This window comes from Dermacentor silvarum, chromosome 7 (assembly GCF_013339745.2).
Source record: "Dermacentor silvarum isolate Dsil-2018 chromosome 7, BIME_Dsil_1.4, whole genome shotgun sequence".
NCBI lineage: Eukaryota > Metazoa > Arthropoda > Arachnida > Ixodida > Ixodidae > Dermacentor > Dermacentor silvarum.
Window position 1 is genome coordinate 27,278,741 of NC_051160.1, and position 27,842 is coordinate 27,306,582.

Here is a 27,842-nt window from a genome sequence, read left to right on the forward strand (position 1 = left end):
GTGGCCCGAGTTGTCCATTAGAGTGCATATCCAGTGGCCCAAGTGGTCTATTTGAGCACATAACCAGTGGCCCAAGTGGTCTATTTGAGCACATACCCAGCGGCCCAAGTGGTCTATTTGAGTGCATACCCAGAGGCCCGAGTTGTCCATTAGAGCGCATATCCAGTGGCCCTAGTGGTCTATTTGAGTGTATACCCGGTGGCCCGAGTTGCCTATTAGAGCGCACATACCAATGCCCCAAGTTGCCGATTTGATCACATACCCAGTGGCCTGAGTTGTCTAATCAGTGCATATTCAGTGGCCCACGTGGTCTATTTGAGCACATACCCAGCGGCCCAAGTGGTCTATTTGAGTGCATACCCAGAGGCCCGAGTTGTCCATTAGAGCGCATATCCAGTGGCCCTAGTGGTCTATTTGAGTGTATACCCGGTGGCCCGAGTTGCCTATTAGAGCGCACATACCAATGCCCCAAGTTGCCGATTTGATCACATACCCAGTGGCCTGAGTTGTCTAATGAGTGCATATCCAGTGGCCCACGTGGTCTATTTGAGCACATACCCAGCGGCCCAAGTGGTCTATTTGAGTGCATACCCAATGGCCCAATTTGCCGATTTGAGCACATAACCAGTGGCCCAAGTGGTCTATTTGAGTGCATACCCAGAGGCCCGAGTTGTCCATTAGAGCGCATATCCAGTGGCCCTAGTGGTCAGTTTGAGTGTATACCCGGTGGCCCGAGTTGCCCATTAGAGCGCACATACCAATGCCCCAAGTTGCCGATTTGAGCACGTACTCAGTGGCCCGAGTTGTCCATTAGAGCGCATATCCAGTGGCCCAAGTGGTCTATTTGAGCACATACCCAGCGGCCCAAGTGGTCTATTTGAGTGCATACCCAGTGGCCCGAGTTGTCCATTAGAACGCATATCCAATGCCCCAAGTTGCCGATTTGAGCACATACTTCGTGGTCCTGAGTTGTCCATTAGAGCGCATATCGAATGGCCCAAGTTTCCTATTTGAGCGCATATCCAGAGGGATATGCGCTCAACAAAACGGGATATAAAGAACTAAGTGAAATTCGCCTTCAAATCCCCATACAGATTCACAGTGCAGTACATGCTATAACATATAACGAAGTAATCAATATAACAACGTAATTCTGGCTTCCTCTTCGTTAAACGAGGTCTTGGAGCATTTTTTTTTTTTCGGTAGAGATGGACGATCTATACTGTATTCTAAAAGAGCAGGTGTCTTGGCAAGTTTCACGAACGTTTGCTGCGCGCAGTAGACCAAATACGAGAAAATAATTTGAGATCATTGATGTCACACCTACGTTCTGACGCTGAGATTCTGGCTAGAAATTCTAAAGAGCTTTGACCTTCACTTCATTAATATATTCTGCATCACAATATATACATCAGTTCTTTTGCACTATAGATGTCTAATAATTAATGTACTGCTTGCGGAATTATATAAGATCCTTGTTTATACAAAAACATAACTCTCTAATCCTGCCATTAATCGGACAGTTACACCCCGAGCTATATTTCGCTGCGCAAGTGGATATTGCTTGTGTACGCCTCGTACCTTCGGCAACGCTGCAATCTACTTGTCAGTTAACCCCCCCCCCCCCTCCCCCCGTCTATGCGCATCTCCCGTGCTCGCCCAATCTAGCTGCGCTGACATGCAATCCCTGTGCCCTTCGTCGTCTTCGGCTGGTGGGTTTTCGTGCCGTCGGCATCAACGCAGGTCTGCATGCCAGAGGCTCCGCGCACACTCACTAGGGGGCGCTGCCTTTAAATTAACCGCCTCTGCGAGGCGTGCGCTAGGCCTCTTGCCAAGCACGGAAGCGAAACAACATGCATGGGCGAAGTGGGCGTTAATTAAACTCCCGTCTTCTCTCACCGACATGCTTGTGTATGCGCGCAGGGTCGACCTAGCGTTCAAGGACCGGCGACGGCATCGCGCCGCGGCGTTGTTTATTTGTTTGTTTGTTTGTTTGTTTGTTTGTTTGTTTGTCTGTTCGGGAGGTAGGCGCAGCTCTCGGAGACTTTGCCGGAAGCTGCGTGCCGGTCGTCAACACGGGACCAGGCTCGTATATACTTGTGTGGCGATCTTTGTTTTGGCTGACGACGTCGGCGGGATTGTCTATCGATCTGTCTGTCTGTTTTGGCTGACGATATCGCGCGCTTAATTTGTATCGCGGGATTATCTGTGTGTACAGTCTTTGTCGTGGCTGACGTTATCGCGGGATTATCTATCGATTGATCTATATGTCTGTCTTTATACTTTGGCCGACCCGCATTTCGATGAGGACTAAATGCAAGAACGCCCGTGTTATGTGCATTGGGGGGGTGCTCGTGTGAAGAACCCCAGGTGGTCACAATTAATCCGGAGTCCACCATTACGGCGTGTCTCATAATCATGTCGTTGTTGTGATTAGGGCCTCGTGTCGCAGAAAATCTGGCGTCGGGGTTGGCGCTCGTGGCTGAGAAAATAATCCCGAGCCACCCCGACCACGCAGGCCCTGCGCTTGGCGCAGAGTTGTTAGTGAACTAATTGAATTTATCAAAGTAAAATCCGTCAAAGAAATCGTGAAGTGCGACTTAACCGCAACCTACAGACATGATAACGTCGGATTGTAATTTGAATGTACGAGAAAACATAATTCTGTTACGAGAAAACTCAACCACAAGCTCCTTTCCCAGCATTTTTACCATACAACAGCGGCGTGCCCTGGTAGATTACTTGCAAGAACACCATCCAGTGGTGGCTCGCCTCCTCGGCTGGTCAAACTGGGACTTCCTGCCTAATGCGTTTTGTACAAGCGCGCGTCCCGGGGCAACAGCAAACACTAAGATAATAAAAAAAGGGTCCTAGGGTTCTCACATTTTGATATAAGGCGGCTTATATTGCCGCTGTAAAAATGTCTTCCCAGCAATGCACTTGTGTTTAAAAGCGAAGCCGACTCTAAGGGGATCGGTGTAAGCTTGGTCTTTGCAAGCTGGCTTTCCCACGTTGTGTGTTGCAGTGAAGCCTACTCTTCAAGAAAAATGCGATGCGAACGGGTAACGCTGTCGCGTTCCACTTTTAAAGGCGAATCGTAAGCGTTCTCCCTCTTTTTTTTTTTTTTTTTGCTGGCGGGATTATTTATCTTTCCCTTTCGCGTGGAGTCCACAAATGTACAGTCGACCGCAAGATTTCGCGAACGTTAGCGTATTTTGCGGATATTAATTATTATTCGCGGAAAGCGTTAATACCCGAGCAGTGCGAAACAGTATAGCCACTGCTGAGCACGAGGTCGCAGGATCGAATCCCGGCCACGGCGGCCGCATTTCGATGGGGGCGAAATGCGAAAACACCCGCGTACTTAGATTTTAGGTGCACGTTAAAGAAACCCAGGTGGTCCAAATTTTCCCGAGTCCCCCCCCCCCCCCTCCACTACGGCGTTCCTCATAATCAGATCGTGGTTTGGGCACGTAAAATCGCCATATTTTTTTTTAAACTAGCCAGGTAAAACCGTGCATCGCAATGTTCGCATATACTATAGTATATGCTGAAAATGCAATTACCAGGGGCTGCGTTGTGAGGGTGGGGATATATTAAGCTTTCTCTCGGATACCGTGGTCCGTAAACTTTTATGCTCGACTGCGCGTTAGATATCTGCAGATTTGCCCGCTTCTGTAGGTGCGAACTGTAATATTTATTTGCATTGGTAATTAATCCCGCCGCCTGGTCCCTTCTACTTTTGCTTTTTTTTCTTCTCGTTTTATTCGCTGTAACGCGCACGAAATATTGTGTACCCCCGACGTATTGCCTGCTGTCGTGTGGAATTCTGGCAGCCACTTCGCAATTAATCTGTCTATCTATCCATCTAAATTAATCTCGAGGAGGTTGTTTCACGTGGTACGTGCTTTTATCTTTCTTTTCATTTGATTGCAAAAATCGAGGACATTTATTGACCTGGATCGTACACAATGTGTAACTACCGCTGCCGTCAATCTCATCGTTTTCAGATTTAATGACGCGTCGACGTCCTGCGGTCCAGCAGTCCTCGTGCCACTGATGGCGAAGGTGTTCCGCCACTGGGGGGAGGGGAGGGGGGGGGGAGGCTTTGATAGAGTGTTTCAAGCGAAGGGGCTCAGCCGCAAGGGATCCTTCAGTCGAGTGTTTCAAGTAGCGCGAGGGGAGAGGGGGAGGGTGGAGAGTGGGGGTGACGGTCAGTGATTTTGTCGTCCTCGGGACTGTCGCGCGCGAGTGTGTTTCTGCTGTGAGGTCGGCCGCGTGAACGAGGCTCACTTTTTTTTTTTTTTTCTTTTTGGGTCGAGGTCGTTCGTGTAGTATACACGCGCATCGTCTCGGCCCTCTTGTGAGCTGCTGCGTGTCGCGCCGCGCGGTCATTGTTGACGTGCTGAAAAATCAGATGCAGCAGCGTAAAAACAAAAGATGGTCACGGACTACGCATTTTTTAGTATTATTTTTAATTGCAACAGACCAGCAAAATCGGTGCTGTTCCTGTCGAGAGAGAGAGAGAGAGAGTGTGTGTGTGTGTGTGTGTGTGTGTGTGTGTGTGTGTGTGTGTGTGTGTGTGTGTGTGTGTGTGTGTGTGTGTGTGTGTGTGTGTGTGTGTGTGTGTGTGTGTGTGTGTGTGGCGTTTATCCTCCGCGTATAAATAGACTTGAAATAATAGTATGCCAGCCTACATTATTGTACGATTGCTCATGATGTTATTTTCTAGGCGTTTACACGTATGTACATTTACACGTACAAGATTGCGTTTTGGCCTATCCTTTTAACTTGAAATGTGTATCGCGTGTCGGTCGATCCGCCATTTATTCACGTGCACCCATATAACGGCCGAAATAGTTCTACAAGAAATGCGGTAGGTTCGTGTATTCGCTTCCAGCTGTGTTCGCCGGTGTTCACGGCTTTAGGGACCTTTAGCGACTTTTAGCTTTCAGAAGCATGCGTCGTGCTTATTATTATAGTAGACACGGCTGCTGCGTCATCATTGCCGCCATCAATCATCTGTCTGTCTGGCCGTTTATGCGACCGTAGCGAGATTGTTCTTTCTTTCGTTGATAAACTTGCAGATAACATTCCGTGGCTTCGCTGTTAAAGGCAAGCTTGAAGGGGCGGCGCGGAGTTTCTGGGCATGTTTTTTCACGGCTGCTGCACCAAATAGTCCGGCAGAGCTTGACAGCGCTTCCATTTCGGTGTTTCGGAGTAGATACAGAATAAACGTATGCCTTGTTACTCGCGATGATTTCTCATTTGCCAGAACACGGGCGAAAAAAAAAAAAGAGCAGGAAAAAATGTATCACATTCAAATATAACACTGAGTAGTGTGTTTTATGTCTGGCTTTAATGTAAGTTCTGTGATGCGTAGTGCATAATAAAAAAATTCACAGTTTCGCCCTAAGGGCGAAGCAATGAATGCGATAGCAACACAGCAATGTCATACGAAGTAAGGTGAGCGGCCTTGGTAGCAATATGAATTGTAGTAAACATGAGCTGATTAAGTAAGCAGGTGTGCTGCGGCGTAAGTAGACCAACATGAAGAGAGACTCGATGACCACGAGAAGGCGCGTGTGAAACGGTGGTGTTGATGAGAAGCGCTTACCGTGGGCAGCGCGTGCGAAGGGACACACCTGTAGTGCTGCACTGCCGATCTGGGCAGCATTGCATGTTTAGCGGGCGTTGGAAAATGTGGCCCGACTATTACTAACTGATTGAACAAGCGTGGTGTGAGCGCGCACAAACAAACATGCATAGATCACACTGAATGACTGCAGACGACTGTCAAAACGCTGGTAGCAAGCGCATACGCCGCAGCAACGGGCGAAGGTACGTGCGGTCTATCGCTTCAACGGAAACTGAGCGGCGAATGCACGGCGCATAAAGGTCAGAGCCGTGTGGAGATAAGCGAGCGAGCGACGAGCGCGGTTGTTGGCAGAGTAGAAGTGCGCCCCCCCTCCCCCCCCCCCTCCCTCCGGCGCTGGCTTCCCGATTCCTTGCTTGCGCGTGGGAGATTGAGTGCGTTCGCTCTCCGTGATAGCGCGCGTCCCCGCACGGTTCCGCTTGGGCATACGGCGCGCGGCGAAGATTTTATCTATAGGGAACCTCACGGCGACGCCGACGGCAGAAATCCGGTTGAAGTGTCCATATAATTGTTATCGCAATAAAACAAAACACTAATGTAAGATCTTTAGTTTTATTTATTTTTTAAATTTCCACCACCTCAAATATAACGAATGTGCGGCGGTGGGATGAACTTCAGGAGCGCTGTCACGTGTGCGCGCCCTCTTCCTCCGTGTAGCTTTTCATTCATTGCTAGTGAAAGTGGTAGCTTCCACGGGCTGTGGGGGAATGGGGGGGGGGGGGGGGGGCGTGGACATCAGCAATAGGGAGTTTTATCGCGTCCGGTATTCGGGTACACGCAGGCGGACTCGGCGTTTTACCGGAGGGGCGGAGGCGTAAACGTGAGCGGCCTGCATGGTGGCAGCCACCTGGTAGCGTAGCGCAGAGCTCAGTCAGACAAACAGAGCTAATGTTGCAGTTACCAAGCGTATTCTACTTCGCTGCTGGCGTAAATTTTCGGCAGTGGCGTATCGTGTTGCTGCCGAACATTTACGATGTTTACAAATTTACTATTTACGATTATTGTCGCGATAAAGCTTACGTGCCTTGGCAACACGACGACATTCGAAGACGCGCAAAAAAAAAAAAAAAAAAAAACGCCCAGTCCAATGTGCCATGAGAGAATGAGCGCCATCGTTTTCGCTCGTCTCTCGGTGAATAGTAAAGCATTCGTACGTCTTCTACAGCAGCTTTTGTGAGTCAGATGAGTTACAGCGTTGGTTAGGCTGCAGCTTCTTTTCCGAACTCCCGGTTTGATTACACTATCCTCCGTTCCAGTTTGCAGTCTGATCCCTGTTTATCTCTCGTTCTTTCTTTTGCATCGACATTTTTTTTTTCCTATTTCGCATGGATCTTTCGACTCCGCTAAGGCCCCAGCCCATTTAGATCCAGGGCAACGTTTGGCTTTCAACTGGAGCGAGTTGTGTAAACGAGGTCGACAATGACTCCTCCTTTCTTTGCTCCTATCCGCTTTTTTTTTTTTTTTTTGTGCCAGAGATTCGTTGTGTTGCACTGCCGCGGGCTTGCACTACGTGGTAGTTTGCAAGCCTTGTAATAGCGCTTTTTTTTTTTAGTTTATACAATTTCGGTCCTCGGTAGCTGCCGACACGTTTGCGCGTTTGTTGCTCGCCTTGTTCACAGCTGTGGCCGCTCTCAGCGACTCCATGAGCGCGCCACTTGGCCAAGACCGTTCTGGCCCCTCGCGAGAAACGCGTCCCCAGGGAAGGGTGCACCGCGCTACATAACCGATTATTGGCGTCGTTGTTGGGGCATTTGCGTAGGGCCGCGCCCCTTCGGCCATTCTTCGTGTTTTTTTTTTTTTTTTTTTCCTCAGCGGCAGCGAAATGAGCCGTCGTCGATTAGAGAATACCGCATTCCAATTGGGGCGGTGGCAAAAGAAAAATAACATGGCTGCATTGTCACGCGTTGTCTTCGCTTTGCGCAGCCTCGGCGTGGCGCGTTGCTAGAAAGCATGGCCTCCGGGATCGGCAATTTGCGCAGCCTCGGCGTGGCGCGTAGCTAGAAAGCATGGCCTCCGCGATTTGCACTTTGCGTTGCTGAAAAGCGTGGCCTCCGTGATCGCTACGGCGCACCAACGAAAGATGCGCGCTAGCTGTCGGAGGCCACGTGCGAAGCGCAGTTTCCTGCAGAAATTACTGAGGGGAACTATGGCGGCCGTGGTCGTTCTTGCTACAGTGGGAATGATGCACTCTAAAAACATTTGCACCCTTTGGGGTGCATTTTTGCCACACAACAATAATCGTCATCTGTCTTGCTTGCGTTTCCTATCTTGAAAACTCTGCACTTGCTACTTTCCTGTCGAGAACGCTGTGTCACGCTGATAACGCTCTTGTCGTTCATGACCGAGAAGTGCCGGGCGCACAGCGTTAAATAAAGGAAAGCCACGCAAGTCAGATGACGATTATTGTTCTGTGGCAGAAATACGCCCCAAAGGGTGCAACTGTTCTTACAGTGTGGTTGGCTGTACATGGATTTGTCTTTGCTTCGTGCTTGTGACTTCTGACCTTCTTGTGACGCGTTTTATTAGTCTCTATATATATATATCATTTTTTTCTGTTCTAAATTTCCAAGACTTGCGAGATTTTGCTAAACAAGCGAAATCGATAAGTCTGCGCTCACGCGTAATACTTGCGAAGCATCCTATTTATAACGCAATATGATCGATTTGAAAGGTCACGAAGTCGTTCGACTTTTTCAAATAAAACTTTTTTTCTGGTCCTTGGCAGCTGCATTGCTGTGTTAGCGCTTTAAAAATAAAGTGAGTGGTAGCGTGCAGAAGCCCTAGCGGTGTCGAAACAGAAAGTTTATTCATTCACTCGTTCGGACATGCAAATGGTCTTCATGCGTTGATTTCTGTGTGGGAAGCAGTGGCAAGAAGGCAACTAAATGCCTGCCGATGTACCAAAACCTGTCCTAACCACATAATCGCACAACGCTCAGCACAGTGGGCTGCTGCATTTCTCATCAATATGATAATGAAGGAGGCACACTTCATTTTACACTTGTAAATACAAAAAAAAAAAAAGAAAGAAAGAAGCACACAGTAAGGCAGCATTTCACAAACTGCTCGTAGAAATACAATTACAAAACCTTGAGGGGGGGCGCAGCAATAGTGTCATAAACACTTCAAAAGAACAGCAAATCAGAAAATTGGCCGCATATCTGCATGCTTCGCTGCAAATGACGTCGAAAGACGATAGTCGTCTGCCGCCCCTAATACTTAACACCCTCTCTTCTCCCCCCCCCTCCCACCCCTCACGCTCTTCCCCTCCCCTCACACTCCTCCCGTGATGGAAGCAATGGAGGTTTTGCTGAAATCAATTAAAATTTCCCGCGTTCGCCCTGCTCTCGCGCCATCTATTGGGACCTTTTATTACTGTTGGCATAAAGCCAGCTGCATTCCTTTCTGTCTTACTCTCTCTCTCTCTCTCTCTCTCTCTCTCTCTCTGTTTCTCTTTCTCTCTCGCTCTCTTTGAATTCTCTCTCTCTCTCTCGCCCATAGCAAGTTCTGTCACAATCGTTGGTACAACGCAATCATATGGTTCCCATAAAGGCATGTTCTACAAGCGTGAGTGTATAGCCTAGTGGTTACGACGCTCGCCTTCGGACCTTGGGCACCCGGGCTCGAATCCCGCCTCACCAAGAAAGTTTTATTTATTTGTTACTCTCGCTCTCAGTCTGTCTCTCTTTCTTTCTCTCTCTGCACCTCCTCTCCTCATGCTTGTTTTTGGCCGGGTGGTTGAAGCGAGTGGCAAACACAAAGTTTTTCGCGTTTATGTAGCCCAAGAAAGATTATCGTCTTTAAAAGCAGACTATTAGATTTAGTGTAACATTGCAGCACTTGTGAGTACCATCGCGCATCGTACCTATTGGGACTAGCTCCACCACTGGAAATGTTGGCGCCACCGTCGGCGTGACGTGGTATGAGGGATCACACAGCGGCCGCGTCGTCTGCTTCGGAAGCGCCGAAGCGAGCCGAAAACGAAAGTTTAAACTCCCACCGGCGCTACGGTTCTGATTAAGTGGGGATGCTATCCCCGCTTCGATTGTCTGCTTGAGAACACTTGAAAGCACTATAATCGGTAGTGGCTGCCTTTGAAGGTGTCCGACATGGTAGGCTATTGCTCGGTACCGCAGTGCCGTTGCGTACGCAACGGATACCGGCAAGCAGCCATCGGCTACAACTCGGGTGTGTGGCAAGTACTTCCGCGAGGAAGATTTCTGCTACGGCGTTGGGGCTGCGATGTTCGGCGAGTAGCAGAAAGCGCGCACTGAGAAGCTCGCCCGAGCGCGCTGCCCGGATAATGCCATGAAGATTTCGTCTATGAACTTGTTGATGCTAGCTACAGGCAAGTTCACCAGAATGGAAAGGGAACACTAAGAAACACATTTAAAAAAAAAAAAAAGAAGGCATGGCACATGCTCATGTCTGTGTTACCAAGCAATGAATGGACTGGATTAACAAAAAGAAGCAACGGGAAATTCCTCACTGAGAAGACCGACAAAGATACAGTGCGACGCAACTTGAGAAATAACGATATTGAAACATCCGAGAATTTAGAAGAAAAAAAATGATTGAATTAGTTGTCGCGATGGCACATCACGAGTCGCCGTATAGCGTCGAAGTCCCTACTTATAACGAATTTTTTTTTTTTTGAGCAGCTCTGATAGCGTCCACGCAACGATGGTTTCTTGTGTACTGTCACATGTTCGTATGCTGCGGCCTAAAGCTCACGGCACGGTGCGAAAGCGCGCTCGCAGCGAACGCGAAACATTGTGCTCGCACGTGCATGCAGATGCGCAGTCGGTCGCTGCGAACCCGTGCGATCTCTGCATTGATGCTTCATTCTGTTATGCTCCATTTGGTTATACAGACAGCACACTATAAGAACATATTTCACATAGTCTGCTCTCAGCGGTTGCCCATATCTTTCACGCAAGAAGCTGGTTCCGGGGGCTCCATCACGGCGATCGCGCGCAATGGGCGTTCACTGTACGTATTCGGTAAAGAGATAGCGCCCGCAAACTATTCTGCGCTTTCTGTTTGCCCAAGATTATTATTTTGACAGTAAGAAACTTCCCTCCTTTGGAGAGTACTTATACAGAAATGTCCAGGAGGGCTCCCGCGTGGCGTCTTTGTTGAGCGCCGACAGCCAAACCTATGAGGAGCTCGCTGCGTTATCCCTAATACTACGCAAGCGAGGCGCTTCCGACAGATGGCGACTCCCTAAGTCCTCGCCCACAATAGGTGTGACACCCTTCGTGAAAGAGAACTATAGACCACAGAATATCTACGAAAGTCACGTCTGAAGCGTGAATTGTGAAATGCATCTCCAGTTCCGCGAATATGTACGCTGGTGACGGTTCAAGATAGCCGCCATGTCAGCTTGTTGATTGGCCGAAGGTATATCACGTGAGGAGCGTCACAGGAAGGGGGGCCTTTTCGCAAACGTCAATTTGACGTTACGTGACGTTGCGTTGGGTCGTCATTGCAGAGATTTCCCCGCCGTAATTTTTGGTGCGATGAGCCGCGCGAATTATGGTAATGAGTGGCCATATGCAATGACGGCCGAGAGGCATGTGGGCCATGAAAATCTTTTGTTCATAACGCGTGCCCATAGCATACTTGCATCGCTCTTGTGCCGGGTTGGCGTATGCGTTTTGAGCCATCATTCTTTTTAACCGAAGCTCTACCGGCTCACAAGTGTCGGTGGTGGTGATGGGGGTGGCGGCGGCGGTGTCACGCTGAAAAGTGGGCCGATCCTGGTGATAGTTCAGAAAAGATCCAAGCTTAATGGCACATACCAGGGACAAAACAGAAAGAATGAAAGAGAGAGAGAAAGATAGAAAGAGAAAGATAGAGAGGGAGAGAAGGAAAATAGAAAGAGAGAATGGAAAAGAAAAATAGAGAGGGAGAGAAAGAACGAGAAAAAATAAATAGAAAAAGAATTAGAGAAAAAAAAAACCACGAAGGTCGGATACGCAGACAAGCTTCGCTTACTACCATTTTCTCGACAGGGGAAGGGCTGGTGATCAAAAAAAAAAAAAAAAGAAACCCGCGTTTATTTGGAATACTATTTGTTGAACTTTACAAATCTTCTGCGGCCTCTTGCACTTTTCACTGCTGGATCAATATTAATGACCTTTCACATCATCAGAAGTTAATACTACGGCGGCTTTCTTAATTTATAAAAAAAAAATGTACGCAAGGCGGTGCCTTAACGTTTCATCACTTTGAGAATGAAAAGCACGCATAGCGCGTACCTGAGTAACTCGAGCAGGCTATAGGTTACTATTTGTCTCGAAGGGGATGCCAATAAATCATCATCATCATCATCATCGTGCGGTGCCGGCGCTTGCGTCGTGCAAGCGGCCACCAGTGGCGGGAGCATCACTATCGGTGATATTCGACCGCTTCTCAGCCAACCGAGTCGCGGGCTGAGTCACTTGCGTTATCACGAGATAGCGATAACGCGGCCTGCAACGCGTGCGCTCTTTGTAAGCGACCGACCAGTGATGCTGTCTCGAGGCAGAAAGCAAGCGCGTTTGGCGCTGATATACGATGACTTATTCAGTTTCTCGGCGACACGCATGCAGACTATACTAAAGTTTAAGGGGCTTTAGAATATACGGGATCGAAAGACGTTTGCGACGGAATAATCGTACGCTTTGAGCTATCTGCCTTTTTTTTTTTTAAGGAGGATAACTGTTTTGCACCCGCCGTGGTTGCTTAGTGGCTATGGCGTTGGGCTCCTAAGCACGAGGTCGCGGGATCGAATCCCGACCACGGCGGCCGCATTTCGATGGGGGCGAAATGCGAAAACACCCGCGTACTTAGATATAGGTGTGCACGTTCAAGAACCCCGGGTGGTCCGTATTATTCCGGAGTGTCCCCGACTACGGCGTGCCTCATAATCAGGTCATGGTTTTGGCACCTAAAACCCCGCACACACACAAAAAAAAACTTTTGCTTTATCAAGTACGTCTCGTCCATTGTTTCTATTTCAGCTTCTTAGGCAGAGCGTCAAGCTTGCGTCACGTTACGAAAGCAAATCGGGGCCGTCAGCACCATCTTGTCCGCGTCGTGCCCATATACGTCACGCCTCGAAGAAAAATGGCGGGATGTCCAGAATTAGAGTCTAAGGTTGAACCACCGTGCTACAGCGTGAACCCCCCTAGCTCGCTGTAACCGCGCTTGGAGCTCCCGCAAACACTGGCGCCTGAATGCCGCCTGGAAATTTTTGTAGGAAACTCTGCTGCCGAACGACCGCGCGGCGCGGCTACAATAGACTGGACGCCGCCGCAAGCACGTGTTTCGTACTTAAGTTCGCCGCCGACCGCGCCGCGCTTTAAAATTTCGTTTTTTCCGCTGCCTCGCGCTTTCTTTCTCTCCCCCCTCTCCCCGTGACTGTTTGGGTTTGGCTTCCCTAATGTTTACTCGGGAGAGGGAAGGAGACGCCGCGGAGCGTCGCCATGACAACAGCGGTGGCGGCGGCGCATGCGCCGTGGCGTCTCGTCCCGCTTCCTTCTTTGCTTCCCCTTTTCGCTCAGACTTCCGGGTTTTTCGAGGCGGAGCGCGCGGCGGGAGAGTTCGGGAAAAAAATGGAGGGTGAGGAAAGCGTGGGAGAGCGAATGTGGAGAGAGAGAGAGAGCGATCGGAAATAGGAAAGGGTGGAACCTGGAGGGATGAGGCGGTGTGGATAGACGCCAACGTTCCGTATCGGTTAGCACGATTGGCTGCGCGTATCGACACAGACCACACGAGGAAGCACGGACAGGACGAACAGCAGTTAGAGTTAGCCCACGAAGATGGCTTAGTGACGTAGTTACGTATCGTTTTTTTTTTTTTTTTTTTGTCTGCTAATACTTTTTGCCCGCCGCGGGGCGGTTTAGTGTCCATGGCGTCCTGCGACGGAGCGTCAGGTATTCGGTTTGATTTCCGCAGCCGTGGCCGTATTTCAATGATGGGGATGAAATGCCAAAGCGCTCGTGTACTTCTATTTGATTGCACGTTAAAGAACCAGGTGCGGTCAAAGTTAATCTGGCGTCCTCTGCTACGGCGTTCCTCATAACCTAATCTCCCCCACTATATACGAGGTGCGTTCAAACATTATCAAACCTAGAGTCAGCAGAAATGCATTTATTAATTGGGAAAGTACAACACCCTAATCCCCTTTAAAGTAGTCTCCTCGGTAATGCACACACTTCTCCCAGCGCTCGTGCCTTTGTTGGAAACACTTCTTGAATGCGTCTTTCGGAATGTTGATCAGCCGGGCCGTCGCATTCCGCATGATGTCTGCTCTTGACTCAAATCGGTTTCCTTTCAGCGGAATTTTCAGCTATAGCTAAATAGCCAGAAGTCACACGGAGCCATTTCGGGGGAGTTGGGAGCCTGACGAACCGCAGCAATGTTGTCTTTGGCGAAGAAAGTCCGAATCAGATGCCGCAGAAAGGGCGGTAAGCGTTATCATGATGGAGCTGCCGTAGTTTTTGCTGCCAACAGATCCGGTCGTATGCGCCGCACAGCATCACGAACTGCGACGAAGGACTTCCTGGTAGTATTCCTTTGTGATCGATGGTTTGGCCTTGTGGTGCGTATACTCATGATGCACCACCCCACGGGAGTCGGAAGAAAACGGTCAACATGACCTCGACACATCTGCGGACCTGTCGGGTGATTCCACGGTGACGACTGCATCCTGGTTTCTGAGTTGTACCTATAAACCCACGTCTCATCGCTGTGATCACGGTGTTCAGAAAGTTGGGGTTGCTGTTTTGCATTGTCCAGCATGGTCCTGTGTGATTTCCAGACGGAGGAGCTGCTTCTGCTCCATGGTTAGTTTCGGTACGAATTTCACGGACACTCTCCTCATGCCCAAGTCATCGGTGAAAAACTTAATGTACTGATCCAGTGCTTAACCCTATCTCGTTCGCAAGTTCTCGGACTATGATGCGACGGTCCTCCATGACCAATGTCCGCACTTGCTCAATGACATTCTCAATTCGGCGTGCTGGGGGTCTGCCTGAACTTGGTTCCCTCTCCACTGATGTGCGGCCATCTTTGAAGTGTTTCTGTACATCTACTTTATCCGTGAGGTGCTCATGGTATCGTCTCCGAAAGCCTGTTGAATGTTGCGAATGGTTTCCGTGGGCACTTGGGGTATCGCCAAGCTTTTGACAAAATGTGATGCACTATCGCTGTTCATGTTACTCCGTCATTTTAACAATTTACTGGAATCCGACAAGCGCTTACTGCACGTCCTCACTCATAGGCCGACTGCCAGCAACTGACGCTCTCTGCGGGCGGAAGAACATTCGCGCATGCGCATGAAGGTCCCCTCCAGATCTCCACCGAAGAAAGCGTCCCGCGCTTCAGTTGGTTTACGTGGGAAAGAAGAAGGTTCGATACTTTTTTTGAACACATCTCGTACATAAAAGAACATCGCACGAGTAATGCGAAGATGCGGGTTCGTATCCCACCTGTGGCCAGAATTTTTTTTCGGTCATTTTTTTATTCCCTCATATCTACATTTCAATTAAACAAACAATTAATTTCTCCTATTATTTACTTGTCATTGCTGGCCTCGTGTGGTTGTGACTATATAGGGTCTCCCACGTACCTTGAGCCAAACTTTAAAAAATATGCGAATGCCACGTAGCTGGACAGAACCAAGGTAATGTTGTTTGGCGTCGCTTGGAGATACGCAGATTATTTTTTGCATTCCGCCTAATTAGATAATTAGTCTTAATCGATCAACTTCTTAATTATTATAGTTAGATGAAAAGTGTCAATGAGAAGATTGTAGAGCAACATAAAACTACCGATACAGCTTTGTGTTGCTCAATACGTCCTGCATAAAAGTGTTTTTCCGAGCGTGAAAAAAGCCCGCGAATACACGCAGAGTGCCGCGAGCGGCCTGTCGCGCGGCAGTTCTGTTGCCTCATTAATAATGGTGGAATGTTGTATCCGTACGATGACGTCATCACACGCCTCTCCTGTGTGTACCGAAACCGTTTCGTAGAAGCAACGGGCTTTAGCGCTAGTCTCGGTATATACTTTAAAGCGAATCTCATTCCTTTGCGAATTCTCTCGGACTTTCGTGACCCTGGCTGCTGAATGCTGCTGCTGCTGTCGTCTTGCAGAATAGCACCCACTTTAAAACAAAAATGGATTGCCTACTCGATAGTGGGATCGGACCTTGAACCCCCAGGACAACAGCGCGACGCTGTACTAACCCTTAGGCCACAGTCGCGCACGTATACACTACTTCTATCTTGTTAACGCCAATTAGCTGCTTGAGATGATCGCCGCCGCGTGTGTCGCATTGCGTATATTATAGCACGGATGCACGAAAACGCCGCTTGCCGTTTTCGCTTGTGGTAAAGACGCAGGAATGAAATGGGCAAATTTGTAACATTTTTATTAACCACTTCACGAAAGCGAATTCGCTTCAGAACACAAATTCCAGGATGTGCGTTGGATATGGATCTTTCTTTTTTAAGGCGCGAGTGCTTTTGGAACTTCAATTAACGTAGGAAAAATAATAATAACGTCGCGTCTGAGAGCCACGTGCATAATCACTGCGAGTTTATATTATACGCAATTCACAAAGCCGTTTTTTGGAGCCATGACTAAGTTTAGACAAATGTTTGGGCTGACAATCATTCCTTTGCTGGCAGAAACCGCCAGGAGTGTTAAGTTCCCTCGAATAGTTTTTTTTCAGGAAACTCTATATTGTAAACGTAGCCTCCGAGATCGAGATCGCGCGCTCAGTCTCGGAGGCCATAGTGCGAAGATAGTGCAGTCTTGGAAGAGTGCCAGAAACGCTTTTAGCTGTCGCCGACGCGTCCTGTGTCGATTCTCGCGTCAGTGATCGCTCGAGATTAGCGCCCCAGGTAACCAACCTGAGAAGGCCGAATCGCGCTACACACAGGATTGATCCATTCTTTTTACACGTTCTTTTTTGAAACCGAGTGATTTCTTTCTCTAATCATTGCTGTACTTCTTTTTGCCGCAGGTCTCAGCGCTCCTGAAACACGCCCGTCTATGTCTGGCCACGCTGAGAACACAAGCCTTCGACAAGCAATAATTTGGAGAAAGGCAAGTGCTGCACGATTTGTCGCGCGTCTTTAATGGCGCGACGTTGTCGGTGGCGCCGACTGGCGACGCCGCATTCAACTAAAGCGCACAGAAAGTATAACTTTTCCTAGCCTCCCTACGAAGGGCGTTCCCAATGCAGTCGAACGCGGTTATATCGAACGCACGTTTAACAAATTATTGAGTATAACGAACAGCAGTAAAATGCCCTTGAAAATTTTCGCATCAAATTTTTATTTCATATATCGAATTACCTATATATCGAACTTTTTTGTCATCCCCTTCAGATTCGATATATCCGGGTTCGTCTGTAACAGTTTTTCTATATGAACAACCTTTTTCGAGCAGGACACTGCGACGTTTCTTACACCCACTCAGGCTCGCTCGGTGCTCTGCTACACCGGTGCCCTGCCACAAATTGCCCGTGTTCCGCGTTCGTTTCGCGTTTACGGGTGTCCTCGTCTGTGCCAACGTAGCCTCCGAGATCAGGCGGTACCACTTGAACCCTTACCAGCCGAACCACACACTTTGCAGTTGTACCAGGGCTCGCCGATTTCAAGCCAATTTTCGCCATCGAATTGCGAAGTACCGTATGTTTCCCAACATTCGTGCTCGCCAGGTGCGATCATTTCACACGTGAGACACGTGTGGTTGGGATTTTTACAACTCCCAAAATAAGTCTGTGTAGCGCGCCTTTAATACGGTTGGCGAATTGTCGCCATCGACGCGCTGTGGCGGCGTTTAGGGGCTGTGGGCTTGCGCCACTAATCCCAGGGGACGGGCTCGAACCCCGGCGAAGACGGCCGCATTTCGATAGGAGGGGGGGGGGGGGGGGGGGGTGATTGCAAAAAAACGCTTGTGTAACGTGAATTGGGTGTGCGTATAAGAACCCCAGGTGGTCAAAATTCGAAACCGGACTCCCTCACTAACGGCGTGCCTCGTAATCAAGTCGTGGTTACGGCACTTGTACCCCCAGAATCTTTTTTTTATTTTTTTATTTTGCCAACATCGTTTCTGTTATCGGTTCCCTGCATACACTTGCTTGTTCCACTAATTCCGGCGGTCCATCTTTTCTTTCTTTCTTTCCTTTTTGAACGCTGGCAGGCCTTCTCTTCTTCGTTGCCCGTATCGTATAGTCGCTCGCAGATCGCAGGAAAAAAACAGCGGCGCCTCCTCCATTTCCCACCGGTATAGTTTTGTTCCGCGCCTCCCGGAAATAAAACCCGGAAATAAGAGGGGGGGGGGGGGGGAGGCGAGCGCGCGTAGCTACTCGACACACTGTTTCTCGGGCGTTTGTATATACCGTGTCTCGAGACAGCGGGATATCGGCAAAGCAGCCCAGGGCAGGCAGGCGAGCGGGCTCGAATCCGAGCTTGGCAGTGCACTGCGCGGTTGCCCGTAGCAACCGACCTCCCGCTCCCTTCTGACCACTCTCTTCCCTGGCTCCCGAATCTCCTCCTCATCTTCGAGAGGATGGAGAAAGGAACGTAGGGAAATCCGGGGGGGGGGGGGGGGGGGGGGGGCATGAGCTTTTTCTTGCGGCGGACGGTCGCGGGACGAAGCAGCAGAGCCTAAAAAGAACAACAAAGAACAACATGCGCACTACTACTTCCCAACACTGCTTTTTTTATTATTATTATTTTTTTTTTACTTTTCGCGGACGTCGAAGGCCGCGCACTATCGGCTTTGCACGAAATGCCATCCAGGTCTGTGTGTGTGTCTCTGGTTGTTGGCGCAGCAGCGCGGTGGTGTGTAGCGTTGATGCAGTGGTGGTGGTGGCGGAGGGGTTGAGCTGAGAGCTGGGGCTCTGCGTGGGCGTCTCCGGTGGTTGGTTTTGTTGCCATGGTTACCCGCGGGAGAGAACCGGGCGCCCTGGCGACTGCTGGCTTGGCTTGGCCGACTGCGCGAAAGGAAAGCGGTGGAAACGTGAGAGTGCCGGTGTGTGACGTTATAGGTGGATGCAAACTCCGTACTGGCGTGGTATCTTTGTGTTATTAGTTCATTGTTGGTAATAAATAGTCGCGAGCGGCTATGACGCCAACGTCAGTTAGCTTGACGAAAGCATCGCTTCACATAGATTCCTAGTATGTCCGTTGGGATCTGCATTGTTTTTTTTTTTTTTTAATTCTTTTTCACTCACACTCGCTCTCACCGACGCGGTAGCTCGACGGCTATCTGCCGACTACGAGGTGGCGGGCTCGATTCCCGGCTGCGACGAAGTTGGATACATTCTCCGGAGCCTTTTGAGCTGTTTGCCGGTACTTCTCGCTCGATCGTGACACCTCATTTAATGATGCACGCGTGCTTGGTGTCATTTTTAGAAGCGGCAGCACCGTTATAGTGCCGTTTTTGATGTGGCGCGGCGGGAGGCAAGCATGTTTGTAATACACTGGTGAGCATTCGAAATTAGTCGCCTTCAAATAGTGGTCATCCTGTTGTGAGAAACCTATCTAAACGCTTAACTTGGGAAACACTTTCTAGCTAGGCGGTCGCATTTGATCACACTTGTATGCAAACTGAAGTAGGTACTACCATTATCATCATCATCAGCTGCTGCAGCCTATTTTTATGTCCACTGCAGGACGAAGGCCTCTCCCTGCGATCTCCAACTACCCCTGTCTTGCGCAAGCCGATTCCAACTTGCGCCTGCAAATTTCCCCATTTCATCACCCGACCTTGTTTTCTGCCGTGTTCGACTGCGCTTCCTTTCTCTTGGCACCCGTTCTGTAACTCTAATGGCCCACCGGTTATCTGCCCTGCGCATTACACGGCCTGCCCAGCTCCGTTTTTTTTTTTTTTTTTTTCTCCGAATGGCAACTATAATATCGGCTATGCCCGTTTGCTCTCTGATCCACACCGCTCTCTTTCTGTCTCTTCATGTTACGCATAACATGGTTCGTTCCATCGATCTTTGCGCGGTTATTATGACTTGTTCTCGAGTTACTGTTCTCGAGAACAGTATATATGTGCTATTATAGGATGGCTTATTGCTTCTGTGGTGCGCTTGCCTAAAGTGATTTCTTGTAACTATACTTGCTGGCATGAAAAACAGCACAAGTGACTTTTTTTTTTTTTTTCGTTATTTTTTCTCTCAATCTTTCAATGCGTGCTGCGCAGGAAGCACCTTCGAGCTTTCTGCCCAAAATAATTTTGAGATGTTTTTCTGCAGTCATTCGTATAGTTATGCGAGCGAACGTAAACCGATTCAAATTGGTTTGAAGCGTTACGTTTTCACTCCGGTGTGTAACCGGAGCTGAACCGGTCGCTTCCGCTGAAACGGAACGAAATGATGTTTCTGTGCTATTAAACCGCATAATTTGATTTCTTCGTATGCCCACCGTGAATGCGCGCAATCATGCTAGCTAGACCCTGCTATTATCTGCTGACTTTACCGTTCGTGATTCTTTTTTTTTTTTTTCTCCGCGTCAGACAAACATGTCGAAATCGTTATATGCACCAGGGAGGCGGTCCTCTGTTTATTCATATTATATTAGGTACGACGTTTGTAGCCTTGCTTGTTGCCGAGAGCGCACGGGAAGATGTTTTTCGGTTTCCGCTATCTGGTGGGCCGCCTCCGCGCTTCTGCCGAAATGCTTGCGTGTTTGGTGTTGGCAAGTTTCGCCGACCAACAACAGAGAGGGGTTGGCGCAGCTTTCTCTGTTATCATATGGCGCTTGTTGCTGAAGTCACCGTTAGTCGATTCCGCGGAGATTCGCCGAAGGCAAGGGTGGGGCGCTGTCCGGGCTTTCTTCTGATCCGGTTGCAACATTCTAGTAACGTTGGTTGCAACGACATTCTGAGCGCCGTCTACCGTTTGTTTTCTGCGTTTTTGCGAATAACGAACTGTTGTTTGAAACTCGGCGTCGCTTGTAAACCGTTTAAGTGCACGAACATTGCGTGAGATTATTACATTGTCATCCGTCGGATGACAGGATAAACACTGTTGTACGTGTCACACATTCATAGCATTTAATTAACCGCTTCACGTAAGCTTCGTTTCGCGTGAATTGCGGCGTGTGCGTTGGACTTGCATATTTTTTTTTCACTAATTTTTATCTATTTTCACTGCTACGACAAATTTTCACTTGAAACTATTGTTTCCATTATAACAGTTAAGTAAACGGACGAGTTACGCTTGCCGTGGTTGCTCTGACAGTAGGACACGTGATAAGAGAGGTCTACGCGTGTGAGGACCGGCTACCACTGTGGTCGGTACTGCCGTAAAACATCGTCAGCCTATTTTACGTCTGCTGCAAGATAGAAGGCCTCTCCCAGCGATCTTACCACCCCCTGACATGCGTCAGATAACTCCATTCTAATGCCTGCAAATTTCTTGGATTTAATCGCACCGCATAAGTCGTCTGTCGTACTGGACTGCTTTACCTCCACTTGGCATCCCCATACGGTATCTCTACAGACCACCGGTTATGCATCTGTTTTTCACATTTTACACGGCCTGCCTAACTCCATTTGTCTTTTCATATCCTCCTAAGACCTCTTGTACAACACATTGCACATTGCCTTCTACATTCTTGTATAAATTCACTCGGAAGTGATTACGCAATATATTCATTATATGTGTATGAAGTATGGTGCATGTGTAACTGTAAATAAGTGCTTTACGCATGTTTTGTCATCCGCTTTCGAGGAATTTGGCACTCAATTTATCTTTAGGCCTCTGTGTCGTTCCAGACGGCCTGAAAGCAACCTTGAGGTGCGTTTCGAAATCGCTGAGCGTGCGTGAAAATACCGGACGCGCCATCAACACGGCAGTGTACTACACGTAGTTCCATCTTCAGCTCTGTGCTTAAGCAATGAAATGCTGTTTTTACCATAGCAAACATGAGGAGATGAGATGTCCGCGTACATTGAGACCCAGTTTTTGGCATCTAACTGTGGTATTTAAATTTTAGAAATTGTTTTATTGCGATAGCAATTATATGGACACTCCAAGCGGATTTCTGCCGTCGCCCTGTGAGGTTCCGTATAGAGTCCAACGGCGATGAAATCGTCGCCGCGCGCCGTATGCCGTATGTGCGAGTGAAAGCGCGCGTCCCTCGCGCGATTTCACGGGGAGCGAACGCACAGCGCAGAGCAAACGCGACTTATTCCGTCGCGCGAAAGGCCGTGGGGGGGACGGGAGGGAGGGATGGGAGGCGACGTTTAGCTGCGGCACCAAATGTGTATTTATATAAAAACGTTGCGAGACGAGAAGGTGGTAAAGACTTCCGACGCTGCTCGACGAGTGGATCCCGTTCTGATCTCGTCAAAAACCTCCGAGCCGCCCCCAGAGGCACCGGCAACAGTCACCAGCGCCGCGCGCGTTCGGTGCGAACGCGGGCAAAACGCGACGGCGTCGACAACAGCTCTGCGCGTTGCTGGTGCAGCTGCATGTCCATCTTTATACAGCTGATAAAACTGCTATCCTTACTCCGTAAAGCTCTCTACTAATTTGCTATCGCAATTGATGCTTCGCCTTTCGGGTGAAACTGCGACAATCTTTTTCATTTCATAACATAACAGTAGACAATAAAAACCACCTTGAAGAGCGATTATATCGCATAGTTGTGTTCGGGTCTCGGGAGGATATTCTCGAACTAACTGTCATATTCTAGTACATAAAGCACACTTATATATGGAGGCCGCGCCATATTCCGACCGACATTTGGCTTGCTGGGCCGGCCCGCCGTCTGGCAGCAGAAGAGGAGGGCGAGAGACGAGCACGTGCTTCGGGGCTCCCGTTGCTGCTATCTCTCCAGTGCGCGCGCGCGTGCTAGACGCGTTTCCATGACAACGGGGCCGGGCGCGCACGCGAGTTCTCGCGCGGCGCGAGCTTCTGCGTGAAGCGCGCGCGGGGGCGCCCTCGTCACTTTTTTTTTTCTTCCTCCCCCCCCTTTCTTCTGTGCTACCTTCACGCAAGGACGCGAGGCGCAAGCGTTCGTCTGCTTGCCGTAGTTTTGTGGTGTGGTGGCTCGCTCGTGTGTGTTTGTGTTTTCCTACGCGGGAAAAGCGGAATCTTTGCCCGACTCGGTTTGTGTGTTTGTTTTTTGGGTTCGCCGTGGCTTCTTCGAGGATCTTCGTCCATCTCGGCTGGCGCATAGGTGAGATAGGCGAACGGTCGTCGTCGAATCGAGGGCCGTGCTCGGTTGCGGGGCTTCAAGTGCGTTCGGCAGTCGCGGTTGCTTGCCTGCCTGATCGCACGAGATTTTTTTTCTTACGGGGGTGCCTAGTGACGCTGGGCTCCGTTGCTAGGGGCAGCGGCGCCGTTACCTCATGGCCGTTGTTGAAAAACACGTTAAACTCGCGCGCATGGGGATGGGCTGAGCGCATTTCTGTTTTCTCTCACTCTCCTTGCTCCACGCCGATCGCAGCGCGCCGATGACGCCTTGTTCTCTGTGATCTCTCGTTGATTTGACCAGTTGTGAGAGCGCGCCTGATGTTCGCGTTTCCGAAACTTGTCAAGCCAGCGAACAAACGCGTCCGGTTCCCGCGCCGGCAATGTTATACATCCGGATCTACAGAGCGACGGTTTCTGTTGTTGGGTTGCCTAAGTAATGGTTTGTTTCCGAAACCCGGGCTCCGGTATCCTAGCGATGTACCCTGGGCCGCTCTGACTTTCGGTAACGTGTCTCATGTTCTTGTGTCGCGATTATTATTTTTTTATGGTTCCTCAGCCTTATTAGGAGGTGTTTGTATGTTGTCGTTCCCCCCTATCGTCTTCGGGCCCGCCCTCCACTCCGCATTTTTTTTTTTTTTCTTGTCGCGGGGGCATTATGTTATATATTTGCTGCGCTTACTGTATCTCATGATCGGCAATTGTCGGAAGTTGCTGGTGTGCATGATATTGTGGCCTATATTGGTCGGCGCATAGTGAAATAGACACGTTACGAGTCGCCAAGACCAACTCTACAAACGTTTGCCGTTAGTTCATCTAATTTCATAGGGGGTTGTCTGGTTAGTTAGCTGACAGTCTTTGAAAACAGTGTTTCAAGGTTAGCGGTTTTATTTCAGTTCTGCGGTAATATTTGCTTGGCATTTCTTTTTTTCTGGGCATTCCGCGCAGTATCCAATAAGAGACAAAAGTTGAACGAACTTTCCCGACACGCATTGTTTACAAATATAACTGCAGTAGGTTTGTTGCTTCAAATGAAAACAGAATCGTGGACTTGAATTTCGACAAGCTAATTCGGAAACATTCATCTCCTCCATAATTAGCCTGTCGTTTGTAGTACAACTTGAAATATTATCAATACTGTATATAGTTTATAGTACAAGTTACACCTAAACATGTAGGAGCAAGAGAGCTACAGTGTGCGTCAGTAGTATGGAGACAGCTTTATCTGTGAAAACAGAGTAAAACGCGCCAAAGTACACAGAGGTAGCAAATTTTCTATTGAAAGCAACGCAGAGAACATTATAATTACTTTAGGTTTCAGAATCATTTCTGCTTGTTGTGATGAAAGTGGTCAGAAGCTGCTCGAAGACATCGCTGAGCAAACCTAAATGGAATTCCTCGTCTATAACCTTTTGGGACCCAGTGCCCATTCTGGTGGACGTTGATGTAAATTTTCCATCCTTTTAAACATTTTAACCTTTAGCACTGATGGGGGAAAAGGTAGAGCTCTAGGCGGGTGCATACTATATCATATAACAATGACTTAATCATCTTATTGCCATTGGCTTCTGAAGCGTGGATGCAACTTTGTGCGAGACCAATGCACCAACACTAAAAAATGCCCATCAAGCACACTTCTAACGGTACAAGATTGCACTGCTATCTGGGATGGAGAATCGGTATGCAGCAGTCATGCGGTTACTTTCATGCGTGTGGTTAAATTAACAAAGTAGTTTTTAGCTGAACAAACTTGAGAAATGGTCAGTTTGTCCAGGTACCTGAAGATGTACCACTGGGTCCATAAAACCATGTCATATGATCAAGCTTCAAGTTTTTCAGGTTCATAAGATACTGCTAGTGACAGTAATTGACTGTGAAAAAGCATGCTTGTTGCACTAATGCTTCTGGTGTATGCACTAATTAATAGAAGGTCCCCCTGAGAGCTTTAGCTTTAGGACCACCTGTTATTACCATAAAATGTGTATGCCCATTCATGTAACATGCCTTGAGTAATAATGAACTTGTGCAGGTGGCGTCCCGTGGGCGCTGGGGGGCATGGCGGTAGAGGAGCCCCCGATGCGGGAGGACGCAGCGCAGGTGGCTCCGTGCCAGCACCGCGAGGGGGTTCCTGGAGGGGGCGCCACCCCTCCGGGGGCCCTGACCCCTCGTGGACCGGCACCCCTGCTGCCAGACGGCAGTGCCAAGGGTGGAGGAGGAGGAGGCGGCGGCCATGACGACGAGCTCACCAGCCTCACCTGGCTGCAGGTGGGTGTCCCATCTTCTTAAAGCTGCTGTGCCATCAGCTTTACTTTAAAGTGGCTCTGCAACACTTTTTGAGCACAGTGCAAGGGCTCATTCGCAGCAGCGACTTGCAGAAGTCGTGCGAACAAATTGGGCGCAAATGGTTGCTTGAGTCAAAACACGGCCGTTTTGGGTCCGTCGCTCAATGCTTGATTTTTGCCAGTTGCAAACCTACTGAACCAATCAGTGGTGCAGGAGCGGGACTCCTGTATACGCTGACGCTTGTTTTACGTGGCGCTAGCAGTAGTAAATGGCATCAATCGTGAGACATTTCAGTGTGGGGCCAGGCAGGTCACGCTAGCCAGTGTGTGCGTCAGTCGCCGTGACTTGCTCCTCGGTTGCCAGTCACAGTCAATCGCACGGCATCTGTCATTCGCGGTGTGAACGTCTTCTACGGGTTAGCGATCTGCGCACAATGCTGTCTTGAGGTCAAATAATTTTCCGTTGCATGCAGGAGGTAGCCTACAGCTAAAGCTCACGCGCGCATGCTCGTCCCTCCTAATTTGATAGTGAATGTGGAAGTGATGGCTGCCAACACTGACCTTTCACTTTGACAGTCTCCGGTGCCCTTGTCAGGCGCCATCTTGAATGTTTACCGCAAGTGCACCGCGAATATAACAGAGGAAGGAGCATTAGGCAGGACATTGCTATTGGCGGTGCCCGAGCTGCGCAAAGACATTTTGTTGGCAAGAAATGGGGAAAGTGAACATCATGCTTGGTATTTCTCCATTATTACTGCATCGTTTTCAAAATTTCTGTGGGAATTATATTGAAGGGCATTGCACTGACTCCAATGTGTTATCAGTTTTGAAGAAGAAAAAGTGTTGCACAGGGCCCATGATTTTCTCTTCAGTGCCATGAGAACATTTTTCATGAAAAGTTTAGATTTCTTTTTAAAAGTCTGCATTTATTCTGCTATCTTCTAAATAGAATTATACCAGAAATCCGTATAGCGCTATTACTGCTCTTGTTAAAGAAAGATAGCCGGAGACATTGTTTATTATTGATCTCTCAAAATTACGAGGTAGTGCAACCTTTGTCATGACGAGTTAACTCGTCATTGGCATTTATTTAAGGGGCTAAAAGGAGGCATTATCTTTAGGCCGCCAACTTCGATTTCTCCATTCAAACACATGTGAAATGCAGAAATGCTCTCGTTAGAAAACCACTTAACCAATGTAAGTGAAAGCTGTTGCACTTAAGAGAGATAAGTGAATTCCACTGACTGTATAAACCAAATCTTGATTTAAGAAAAAGTTGAAACACAAAGTTTAGAAATCCATAACTCTGCACCAAAAGCAGGTATCACACTGCATCTGCTACAGCATCTGAAGGGGACTTAAGTGACATACGAGTTTTCGGCTTGCATGAAATCGCCGTTTACAGCGTTTACGAGGGTTTTGCGAAAGTCATACTCACATGCTAGTGGCACATGTGAGAGTGGTCCACAGTGCATCAGTTTTGCCTGTATTCGAGGTTTCAATATATGCAGTGATCACAGAATTGTGATCTTATTTTATCGTTTCCTTCTTGTTTGTGTGTGTGTGTGTGTGGGGGGGGGAGATTTGCAGTCTTAGTGCTTCAGTTTTTTGTATCGCAATTTTCAGCAAAATTTACTCCCTACCTACGGTTGGTCTATTCTATTTTTCTTTTTCATTGCAACAAACCTCATCAAACTCTGTGCAGTGGATGCCAAGGAAATAGCTTATATAAGTTAAATTAGATAAGACCTCCTCAATTAAAGCATCCGCTTAAGGAAGCGCCATGAAACTGCTAAACCTGCAGCGTGATGTTCTGGAGCAGCAAAGCCTATTGCGAGCTGCTCATTCGGAACGCTGCTACATAAGCTCGAGCTGGTTTAGTGGTTGCTGGCACCTGAATCCGTGCCCTCAACTTATGCGCCGGCCCAACACAGTCCTCACAGAGCACTTCAGACATCAGCTATGCAGCTGAACTGCTTTAAAGCTAAACTTAGCCTAATTCCCCCCAATGGGGTTTTGTTTCTAAATGCTGTCGACTGCGCCGGTGCATTGACGTCAGAACACTGCATTCCCACAGCTCATGAAAATTGTGTCATAAGATATGTACATATAGTCTTGTATTGGCCTATATAGTGCCTAATTCGCACCACATCATATTCTTTACTCTTTCCGCACGCTTAACTCTCATGAATGTCTAATCAGCCCCAGTCGCCTGTGGCATATGACTAAAGGTTGCGCGCTACCTGTATTCGTAGTTCATTCACGTCACTTAATGACGCATACCCATGGTAGAAAGCAAATTAAGCCAATGAAAATAATCTTTCAGCAATGGCAAGAGCAGTTGCGTTTTGGAACCACTCGCCGGTATTACACAACACGATACCTACACTGAGATTCAGTGGACATATCAATCACATGGTCACCAGAGAAATTGTCAACATGGAATCTGTTTAGTACGCATCTTACTTTGGCTTCCACAGACCAATATAATGCACAATCATGCAAGCATCTAAAAACATGGACACTTAATCTATAAAGAAAGAGATCTGCACATTATACATACCATGTGTAGTTTTTCAGTGCACCATTCTCCAAAACTATGAAAGCTTCACTTACAGATGTCAGGGATGTGTTCTGCACTTTTTTTGTGCAGGCAGCTGTTCTTGTGTGTGGGCAAAGCAGCACCCAGCTT

The 27,842-nt window shown here is 48.6% G+C and overlaps 1 protein-coding gene across 2 annotated transcripts in view; it reads left to right on the plus strand.

Annotated features, from left to right (window-relative positions):
* Positions 1-27,842, plus strand: part of LOC119457824 (forkhead box protein N3) — a 66,791-nt gene that overhangs the window by 12,227 nt on the left and 26,722 nt on the right. For both annotated transcript variants that reach the window (XM_037719572.2, XM_037719569.2), the window contains exons 2-3: positions 16,674-16,756; positions 24,898-25,133. In XM_037719572.2, the coding sequence (XP_037575500.1) occupies positions 24,924-25,133 (210 nt within the window). In that variant the 5' untranslated portion in view covers positions 16,674-16,756; positions 24,898-24,923. The remainder of the gene's footprint in view (positions 1-16,673; positions 16,757-24,897; positions 25,134-27,842) is intronic.